The sequence below is a fragment of the Acanthisitta chloris genome, unplaced genomic scaffold, assembly GCF_000695815.1.
Source record: "Acanthisitta chloris isolate BGI_N310 unplaced genomic scaffold, ASM69581v1 scaffold4670, whole genome shotgun sequence".
Lineage (NCBI taxonomy): Eukaryota > Metazoa > Chordata > Aves > Passeriformes > Acanthisittidae > Acanthisitta > Acanthisitta chloris.
Window position 1 is genome coordinate 22,682 of NW_008652060.1, and position 11,447 is coordinate 34,128.

Sequence of the window (11,447 nt, forward strand, 5' to 3'; positions counted from 1 at the left end):
AATCTGTTCTGGGCACCTCAATTTGAAATTAGGTGCCAGAGCCAGCAGATTTTGGAAAGATCTGTGCTTCATCTGTCTTGTTTTTGAAATTGTAGATAACACTGTATTTTGGAATATACAGTCTGGTTATGTTGCCTCAGATGACTACCGTGGTGAAAAAGCAAATAGTAAGGGAACAGGTAGAATATTTAACTTGATCTTTCTGCTTTCTTATCCCAGCTTCTTGATTATAAAAAGTGCAGTAATAGCATAATGCTGCATCAATATATTTAGCTAAATAGAAAATATTAATTTAATATCCTGTATCTGTAACAATTTTAATATGTATTTCATGGTATGAGTTTTCACAATTCGAAAGTGCAAGTAGTTCAGATACATCATGTTGGTGTATGGAGTCCTAATATACTAAATGAATAGATTAGACATTGTGTCATGTTATCAACTCTCTGGACTTGAATGTTTTCAAAATATGCTTTTAGGCAGCTGCAGTGAGAACAAAGAAACTGGAAGAAAGCATTGAAGCAGAGAGAGCAGCACATTTGGAATCCAGTTTGAATTCAGAGATCATCCAGGTAGACTTTTTGTTAAATATTTTGTAGAAGTCTGCAGTAAAACTGTTGAAGTTGTGAAGGTACAGTGCTCCAAAAACATCAAGACCGCTTACTTGCTTCATTGAAAACACTGAATAGGTTTTTTTGCAATAAATACCAGAATTGTAGTAGCTAATATGTAAAAGGAGAGAATAGAAGAATATCTGCTTTTCAGGGAACTTTAAGGTAATCAGAATAAATAGCAAAAAAAAAGGTACATTTGTAAGTTTGAGAATTCCCACTAGCATTTAAACAGGGAAAAGAAAATGTTTCACAATAGCTAAATGCTGTATTACTGTTTAAATATCCTGCTCTGTATCTTTTGAATGGGCACTTAGAGCTGTTTGGAGATACAGTGCATATGTCCAGCTTCTCTAGAGGTAAGAGCTTAATGCATCCTGAGACTGCAGTTCCAAATATAATCATTCAGAGTACATTTCATCTTCAAAGTTATGATATCTGCAGTTACCAGTAAATATTGATTAGATGAATAAATGTAGTATATATACTTGAATATTAAATTCTTATATTATTAAACTGTACCACCCAGTGTTTTACTCAGTAAAGCAGTTATGGTTTATTAAAATCAAAAAGTAGAGTTTGGAAAAGCTAAATGATGATTGCTTAGTAATATCATAGTAACTAACAAACGCTTCACACTGGACTTTTGAAAAGCTAGCAAAAATAAAGGGAATTTTGGTACCTTCGGAATCTTATTTTCTGAGTGCCAAAAACAAATATTGCCGTTCTTAGTTATTTTATTATTTAATGATCTTCTGTATGTACATGCACTTAAATTTTAAAAGTGATGATTAAACTAGTAGAAAGTGTTTAGTGTGCTTAATTTCCTCTCTGCTTTTGCAACATGCAAATAAACTGGGAGAATAGCATTCCTTAAAGTTAGAGACTTAAATGGGTGAAAAACTAATGAGGTTTTCTTCCTTGTTTATCTACATGAACAAGCTTGAAGTGTGCTTTTTTCCTGAGTGGAAGTGTAGCCTTTATTGTTAATCCCACACTTTCAGAAGTCTATTTAAAATATAGAATTCCTCTGGAAAACTTCAGTAATAATAGTAACTGAAAATGGAAAAATCCAGACATCTCAAAAGAGAACAGAAGATACTTTTGGTCAGCATATCTATTTGTCTCCATTTTGAACTTTATGTATTCCTACATATTAAAATGTGTTCAATACTTTTACATGTGCATATGCTTCCATGTAGAATTAATAGCATATACTCTTCTGTAAAGCAGAACAGAACATAAACCAGCACTAAGATCCTAACTTGCTTTAATTGCTTTCTTATCACTTTGCAGTTAAGAATTCGAGAACTTGAAGAAGCTGTGCGTTTGGAAAAAGACAGACAAGCCGAAGCTCTTTCAGAGTTAGAAATGATCAAGAAAGAGTTCAAAGAGTTAGAAAATGCATATGAGAGAGAAAAACACAATGCCCAAAAGAACTTGGAAAAACTCAATGTGTAAGTTTCCTTTTAAATTTGTTGTAAAATGGCAGCAGACAGCTTGAGTACCGCTTATAGTGTACATTCTCTTACAGTTTCAGTCGGTATAAAACAACATGCTCTGATGCAGTGTCCCAAACCAAGCCAATGTTTGGGACCTGGCACTCTATTAATAACAGGTCCATAACCATACATATTTTGGGTGGGTAAAGAAAATAACTGATCTGTGACCGATTATTTGCCAAAGCAAAAATGTTGAAAAAAATAGATATGTTAGGGTACTGTCTCCAGTATGTTTGGTTGTAGTGTAACAGGTTTAGAACAGATTTTTTTAATTCTGTATACACTTACATTATTATGAAAATGCTTTTCACTTCAGTGAGGTAGGTGAATCGCTAAGACTCCTGTCTAGAAGTTGTGTATTGTTAATAGTAGATAATCTTTATTTTCAGCTTTTGAATAATTGTGATGAGTTTTAACTAGGTAACGAAAAATAGAAAAAGGGACGAAGTGTATGAGAGCAGATGAAATTACCCGGGATTCCTTTCCTGCTCAGCTGTGCCTGTGATAATAGATGGTTTTTGGCTTTCCTATATTCCCTGGGCAGTAACAGGAGGCACTGTACTAAGTCTTCTTCCTTGGCTGAATTGAGCTCATATTGGGGTGAGAAAACGTCAGGAAGAGGAATGTTGGAAGACAGCAGACTGAGTAGTAGTTGGTGAAACTTAGGGAAAAAGTGAGTTTAAGAAGACATAAAGTGGTTGGTGCACAGTGAGGCTGTGGGAAGAGACTCAAGCTAGTAGAATGGGTTGAAAAAGACAGAGTTGGCATCTCTTTCAGTCTAGGATTATGTGGGTGTGTTCACATAGGTATATAAATACCTATGTGACTTATTCATACAATCAGTAGTGGAGAAAATAAGAAACTGGCATCCCTACAAAAGAGGAAGCCTGTGGCCTGAGAGTGTCTTTCTATATTCATGGTTACAGAGATGTTTTTGGTAATATAGTTGAAACTTATGCTATATTACAAACACCTTAGATCTCTTCATTAAAATAAGATCAAAGAGGTCGAAATGTAAGACTCTGCATTTAGGTAATCCAGAGTCACATTAGAAAATGAAAATGTTTTTTCTCGAAGGAAAGGAAATACTTTTTATGATAAAAATTTGGGAAAATGTGTGAAATGCATTTCAATAGTAATCTAAAATGGTGCTTCAGGAAGCCTGCAGTCTGCACAGCTGGGAAATCGAGTAAATATATTTCAGGATTCTCTATTGCCCTAAAATAGCAGCCTTTTTTGGAGGAATGGCTGTTGAATCAGTAATTTTATATAATAAGCTACTTTGCATGGTCTGAGGTTTTTTTGTTGTTGTATGTTCTTATTCCTAGAGAGAATAGGAACTAATCTTCCTTTTTTTTTTTTTTTTTTCATTTTAGTTAGGTTTTTTGTCTGTGGTATTGGTTTCTTTTTCTTTTCTTTCTGGTAGATTCCCATATTTGTCTGGTCCAGAAACTGTAGGAAAATTCATGTTGCAAATAGGCTTTTTCTCTTCCCTCCAGGCTTAAAAGTTTTTTAGAATCATCAAATCATCAAGGGTGGAGGAGACCTCTAAGAGCATCAAGCCCACCCATTACCCTGCCACTTCACTGTAATCCCTAAACCCTAAACCATATCTTCCAGTGCCAGGTCCAGAAGCCTCTTAAATACTTCCAGGACTGGTGACTTCACCACTTTCCTGGGCAACCTATTGCAGTGCCTGAACACTGTAACAGTGAAAAAGTTTTTCTTATCATCTACTCTGAATCTTCTCTGTCAGTTTATGCCCATTTCCTCTAGTTCTCTCATTGCAGGAATGGCAGGAGAGACCATCCTTCACCTCTCTACAACCTGCTTTTAGGTAGTTGTAGAGAGCAGTGAGGTCACCCCTGAGCTGCCTCTTCTCAGGGCTAAACAAACTAGTGTTATAGCAGTGTTTGTTCTTGGACCATTTCTTCACTTCTTTCTAGGGCTAATATTCCAAGGTTCATCTGTGTATTTGAGGTTAGACCAGCCAAATTCATCATCCTGAAGTGAAACATGGGGCTTTTTAGGTTGGTTTTTTTTTTGGCTAATGCTTGTTAAGATGGAAAAAGGTTTCAGTCTAGAAAAAAATGTCCTGACTTATAAGATAGCTGCCATAGCAAAGCTTTCTGTAATCAGTCAGGGAGCTGTTACTGTGAATATGTTCTGAGAATCAAGAGGTGATAATGGAGATAAAATGTAAGCTAATTAGCAGCATTTTTAATGGTAGCTTTAACATCTGTTTAGGAGTTTTCTAAACCATTAGAACTTTATAAGTTCTACCTCAAGATCTTCTTTTCAAATTTAAAATTAGTAATATTAGTTAAAAATGGTGAATATCCATAAGTAGTATTTTTCCAATTAAGTCTCTGAGAAACTGCTAAAGATACTTTCCTGTATTAGATTATTCAGACCAACATAAGGATAATGGTTAAAAATTGAATTTCATTGTAGATTCAGTAATGTTTTGTTCCTTATGAGAATCTTTTATCTGGATGTATGAAGCTGTTTCTTTTAGAACTGAAGGATTTTGTGTTTAAGATATTTTTGATCCATGGAAATTATATTTTTTGAAAAATGGGAAGTATTCTTAAACAAAACCCTCATCCTCGGGGAAAAAAAAGGTTTTTTAGGGACTATATTTCTTTGTCTGGAATTGCTGTGGGAAATACCTGTATATGTGTATTTGTTGTGGCTAAGACTATGAAATACAGTTCTTGCAGTTAGGGTGCCATTTGTCTTAGGAATTTGAATATTAGTGTTTACAGAGAAGGAAGTACTTATGATGCTAAAATGCATGAAGAACCTTAAAAAACCCTTCCCTTCTTCATCTGAACAGTGTAGTTATATTCAATGTTTCTTTTCAGGAAAGCATATTTTTCCTATCTTTGGGGTTTTTTTTGTACGAAACAGAATTTATGCCTACTTCAAACATCTGTTCTGTCTGTTAATTGGATATGAGAATACATATTGTCTAATATCCAAACAGTACTTCTCACTCCTTGCAATCATCTGTTGGTTCACGCAATTACTCCTAGCAGCCTCTGCCAACTGAATTTTTTGAAAGCAAATTATCTTCTCTGATTTCAGAGAATGCAAACCTTTCCATGAAAGTTAGCAGTTAAAATGCAGTTAAAACATTTTGTGGTTTTGTTAATAGAGCAGAAGAAAGAGGAACTACCTATCTTTACAAATTTATTAGTCCAGACACCTAAATTTCCAGAGATCTATAAAGATAGGTAGTGAAGGTCAAGCTTTTTCTGAGGTGGACATAAATCTACTCAGTTCCCTTGAGGTAATTATGTGGGGTGGGCATGTACTGCCTCATCTGTTTCCTGTGCCATTTTTATTCTTTGAAGCATGCAAGTCTCAGTAACATGGTGAATACCAGTGATTGCTTTCACTGGACACCTTCAGAGAGAATATAAGAGCCTTTGATCTACTTACCTTTGAAGGCTCTGGTCCTTGGACTTCAGACAATGTCAAGATCTTGGCTTTTTCTTTTAAGCCATAGTTTGGCATCCAGGCATATTTTTCCTTTTTCTAGAGGAGTTGCATGAGTTTGTCGTTAAGACTTAGTCAAGTGAAAGTCTTCAAGACTTTCATTTGTTGTTCTAGAACACTGGTATGTCTCTTTAGCTGGACTTAATGTAGGTAAATAATACCAAAGTTGGAAACAGTATAAAGCTGTGAGAATTTATTTTCTGAGTAAAAATCTGGTTATAATAAGTGAAACAAAGTAAACGGGCATTTCTGGGTTGCATAATTTTTTATTTTCTCAGAAAAAAAAGGTTATATTAACTGAAACTAAGCAAACAGGCTTTTCTGGGTTGCATAATTTATTTATTAGCTCTGAACCCAGTAGCACTATGTAAATTGGAAGCAACTTGGGATTTGTGTCTCTGTGTGAATTTATTTTTTTGAAGGGTGAGAGCATGACATAGAATAATTTGGAACTGCTTTTGCTGTGTTTCCAAAGGCTGTGGGAGTAGAAGCTACTTTGGGGGACTGAAACAGGCAAGTTCTTTAGGAATAAGAAGTAACCATCTACAGCTAAAAGAAAAAAATCAGCCAGGCTTATGCAGAAGCACATAGGTATTTGAAGGACTGGTGAAATAGTCCTTCAGCTAAAAAGACACACCTATCTATAAGAAACCAATCAGAGTCAGGAAGTGACAATACTGATTCAAAATCTTCAAAGCTGTAAGAACTTTGAGCCCTTTGCATTACTTTTAATTCTAGTGAGGTACAAGAAGAGACAAAGAAATTAACAACATCTGGATGTTCTACTGCTAAGAGTTACATCAAAGAGTAGTTCAGGTTCAAAGGAATTGCAGGAGTTCTGTAGTCCAACCTACTGCTCAAACCAGGATCGGCTATGAGATGAGGTTGCTCAGGGTTTCATCCAGTTAGGTCTTGAAAACCTGGAGAATGGTGATGGCAGAACCTCTCTGGGAACCTGTTCCATTGTTTGACTGTCATTAACTTGGAAAATGTTTCTCCTTGTCTGAACCTCTTTGGATTCACTTCTTATTCTGTAACCAAACACTACTGTGAAGTGACTGGCTGCATCTTCTTGATAACTTCCTTTTAGATATTGGAGCCCTCTTATATACCCTGCAGTTATCTCTTCTCCAGCTTAGACATGTCAAGTTCCTTCAGTTTTTTAATATGTATTTCAGACCCTGACCGTGTTGGTGACTGCTCCCTGAAACTTTTTTCCCTGTGTTATGGTGCATGTGTGTACTTTAAACCAGTCATTATCCTAAATGTGTTGTAATGACTGCCAAATAAAAAGTGATTAATCGCTTCCCTTGATCTTCTGGTTATGCTACTATTAATACAGTCCAGGATGCTGTTAGCTATCTCTCCTTGTATGCCATGCTGCTAATTTGTGTCTGTGTACCATGCTAGCAGGTCCTGTTTGTGCATACCTGCTTCCCAGCCAGTTCCCAGCCATGTCACTTTAGGGGGCCTTGTCTTCCTCCCTGTCTAGAGAATGGTAGCTGTTCTCTTTAGGGTACCAATTGTATTGTGTCATCATCTACCTACACCCAGTTCACTGTTACCTGCAGTCTTTGTGAGATTGCACTCTTGGCCTGATCCAGGTGATGGATAAAGCTGTTAAACAGATTCTGATACAGACTGCTACAGTATTCCACCTGTTACCAGCTACTATCGTCTGAGTTTAACCATCAAACCACTTTTATCAATGTTGTATTCACATATCTAGACTGAAGTCCTAACACAGCTATAAAAACACTGTGTGAGAAAGCACTGAAATCCTTTCTACAGCTGAGTTAGATTTAATCTTCTTGCACTTTTGTTCATAGACCTGGTAATTTTATCATGGAGTGTAACTGGGTTGGCCAGACATTATTGAGCCTTGGTAAATCCTCCCTGAGTGTTCCCAATCACCTTTTTTTCTTTCATGAACTCAGAAATTTGTTTCAAAAGTACTTGTTTCATAGCCTTCCTAGGACTGAAATGAAGTTAACTGGTTTATAGTTCCTTGGTTTCTCCTTTTGCCCTTCTCCAAATATAGGTATGACTTTTACATTTCCCCATTTGCCAGGGACCTCTCCCAGTTTTTCTGACCTATCATGAAGATAATGAGCAATCTCACTGTGGCATTAGCCAGCTTTGTCAGAATCTTTGTGTGTAGGTTAGCTGGCCTCTTCAATTTCTATAGGTTGAGTTCTCACAAGTTATCTCAGACTCAATCTTCATGTACCGTTAGTGATCGTACTCCGTTTTGAGCCCGCTAACTGATCATAAAGGCTTGGGCGAGGACCTTGTCAGAGAAGACTGAGGCAAAAAAGGCATTGAGTGTGGTGACCTTCTTCTGCTGTTTGGTGTAGAAGCCTGTCCATGTTTTCTTTACAGCCTTAACATGGTGGTAAAATCATTGACTTTGTCATCCTTTGCAAACATTGTCACATGGTGACATTCCTGATGCCATCCTGCATACGCAGGCAATCCTTCTAAATTTTTCCATGGATTCCTCCCCATGCCTGTGTCTCCTATATACTGTTGTTTGGCTTTGTAGTTTTCTCATGAGTTGCTTTTTATCCATACCAGGCTTTTTATGTACTGTTTTCCTGAGTACCAGGAGGGCTGATATAGTACAGGAACTGTTTGAGATTTTGGATAGTGTGCTTTTGAAGTCATGCCATTCTGAGTAGAGTATGGTCAGGTAAATGGAAACTTTGGAAGCAAGCTCTGTACTTGAAATCAGAGTTCATGCAAGATGTGACACTGTCTTTCTGAATAGAACTAATGTGTTAAAATATGGTAAATTCTGCTTATTATATGTAATTTGGAAGCCATGCCCAAGTGATCAAATTAAATTATGACTGGAAGTCTAACAAGGTATCTTTACTTGGTAAATGGAAAAAACATAACCGTAACTTGAAAGTCTTTCTTAGAAGGAATATATAAGTTTCTTCAGTTAAAAAAAATAAATAAGGCAAGCAGCTTCAGAAGCCACATGATGTGCTAACCCGTGTAATACCCACTGAATATCTTCTAAAAGTATTTTGTATACCTGACAAAAGAATTTTGATAAAAATGTTCTTATGTTGAAACTTTCCAGATTAGAAAGAGAGTGTTTCTCCTCAAACAACCAAATGAAAGAAGTGATTGAGGAAAAGGAGGTGGTAATTAAAGACCTCTCTGAAAAACTAGGGAATACTGAAAAAACCTGCAGAGAATTACAGGAGGAACTTGCAATGGTAAGACAAAAGACTTGTGGCACTTGTTGTTTAGGGTTTTTTAAACATACTGTGAACATAATTTGCATTTGTTACGCTGAGCTGGGGAAGAAATCTGCCTTTGTGCTACTCTGATTTTATTTATGTTACTTTGTTTGTAAAACATGAATAAGAATATAGCTAATACACTGAGAAGCCGATTCACAAATGCATTTGAAGTGATACACCATGTACTTAACTGAAGAGTTATTTGCAATTTCAAAGTATGACTATGAGTCAAGAGTAACTGGTGTTTGCATTCCTACTGAAGAAGGTAATTTGTAGTTATGGATTATGATTTTGTGTGAAGAATGTTCTGTCTTTCTACCCAAACTTTTTTTTTCCTCAAGCTTGATTTGCTACCATTGTAGGCTTGTTTATTTCTGTTTCACATAATGTTTTGGTTTTAGTGGAAGCATTTGACTGTAAAAATTGTTCAAAGAGGACTTGTTTGAAGGTGACAAAAGCAGAGGGTTTTTTTATTTGGTTGGGTTTTTTATGTGTTGGGTTTATTTTTTTAGTTTGTTGGGGGTTTTTTTGGTTGTTGTTTTGGTGTGCATTTGGCATATTGGACATATCTTACAGAATTATTTTCTGAAGTATTTCTCCTTTTATATGACTAGTTGGGGCATTCCTACTGTCTTTACCCACCTCAACTTTAAATAACAATTTTGCCATCTTGTTTCATAGCAGTAGGAACAAAGGGAAGAAAAACCGGTCTTCATTAATGATTTAGACAAAGGGATTGAATGCACCCTCAGCATATTTGTAGATGACATCAAGCTTAGTGGTGCAGTTGGCACACCTGAAAGACTGGATGATGTCCAGAGGGACCTGAGCAAGCTGTAGAAGTGGGCCCATGGGAATCTCATGAGGTTTAGAAAGGACAACTGTAAGGTGCTGCACCTGGGTCAGGGCAACCCCTGGTATCAATCCAGGATGGGGTGTGAACAGATCAGAGCAACCCTGCTGAGAAGGACTAGGGGCAGCTGGTGGATGAGATGCTGCACATGAACCAGCAGTGTGCACTTGCAACCCAGAAAGCCAACTGCATCCTGGGCTGCACCAAAAGAAGCATGGCCAGTAGGGTGAGGGAGATGATTCTGCCCCTCTCCTCTGGTGAGAGCCCACCTGGATTACTGCATCCAGCTCTGGGGTCCTCACCACAGGGGGGACATTGACCTGTTGGAGGAAGTCCAAAGGAGAGCCACCAAGATGATTAGGGGTATGGAGCACCTCTCCTTTGAGGAAGCGCTAAGAGAATTGGGATTGTACAGCCTGGAGAAGGGAATGCTTTGGAGTGACCTAATTGCAGCCTTCCAGTACCTCAAGGGAGCTTGCAAGACAGATGGAGAGGGAGTTTTTAGAAAGGCATGTATTGACAGGACAAGGGGGAAAGGTTTCAAACTGAAAAAGAGTAGGTTTAAATTAGGTATTAGGAAAAAAGTCTTGACTGTGAGGGTAGTGAGGAACCGGAGCAGGTTGCCCAGAGAAGTTGCAGCTGCCCCATCCCAGGAAGTGTTTAAGGCCAGGTTGGATGGAACTCAGAGCAACCTAATTTAGTGAAATGTGTCCCTGCCCACAGCAGGGGGATTGAAACTATATAATCTTAATTTTTAAACTCCCCTCCAACCCAGGCTATTCTATGATCTAGAAAACCTTCTCTCTTTTCACTGTGTAGTAGCATTTGCAATATTTCTATACTTAGCCAATATAAACTCGCAAATTTCTCCTCTCCCTTTCTCTTGGAGCTATGAGTATAGAAGGTAGATGTGGTCTGTTCCCTGCTGCTGACAGGCATTGTGCTAATCAGTGAGCAGGAGCAGAGTCCTGCATCTGAGAGTCTTCAGATTTGTAGGCATATTCTCTTCTGTTGATGGAGTTATTCCATACATAGTCTTGGTGTGTATGGAACAAACTACCTAGGTAGATTGTTAATTAATAAATTGAAGAAAAATAAAATTATTAAACTCTTTGTTTTGGGAGAACACAGCTTTTCCAATGAAAGCGTTAAAGCATTAAAAGACGCTTGCTGCCCTAGTCAGCCAGAAAAAGACATTTTAGCAGGCACAAAAGGAATACAAAGAGACAAAAGCAACTGCCTCCCCTAAGTACAGTCAGTACTGATTGCTGTTTGTGAATATAAAACACAATGTCAAGCTGAAATTTTTCTACTGGAAACCTTGAGTTCTTGTTAGCCGTCGCTTTTGGTACAAGTGTTTCTTTATGTTGTGTGTTCCCTAGTAAAACATATTCCTGACAAGAATTCAGGATAAAATTCTGTTCATGCTCAAGGTTTCTGGTAATGGCAACAGTATTAAATGGTGTACTCAAAATGGACATTATGTTACTGAAAGGTAAAAGCAGAATAGATCGTCTCAGTTGAAAGAACTGTTGTATTCATAGAGCCGGTTGTTTAATTGTTTCATTGTAATGATTTCAAACCGCAAGACTGTTTTGAACATGTAATAAAAATACTCATTTTCTGAGGAGTTGTATTAGTTGTTCCCTGTGGAATTAGATTTTTATCACTTTGGATGGCTTTGTATTTTTCCTGAAGACTTTTGTATTTGTTTGGGAAG

At 37.2% G+C, this 11,447-nt stretch overlaps 1 protein-coding gene across 1 annotated transcript in view; it reads left to right on the forward strand.

Annotated features, from left to right (window-relative positions):
• The window catches only part of CCDC171 (coiled-coil domain containing 171), a gene marked incomplete at its 3' end in the record, with an annotated part of 53,038 nt that overhangs the window by 20,944 nt on the left and 20,647 nt on the right, over positions 1-11,447 (forward strand). The window contains exons 5-7 of the mRNA XM_009075629.1: positions 480-572; positions 1,908-2,068; positions 8,709-8,847. Of these exons, the coding sequence (XP_009073877.1) occupies positions 480-572; positions 1,908-2,068; positions 8,709-8,847 (393 nt within the window). The remainder of the gene's footprint in view (positions 1-479; positions 573-1,907; positions 2,069-8,708; positions 8,848-11,447) is intronic.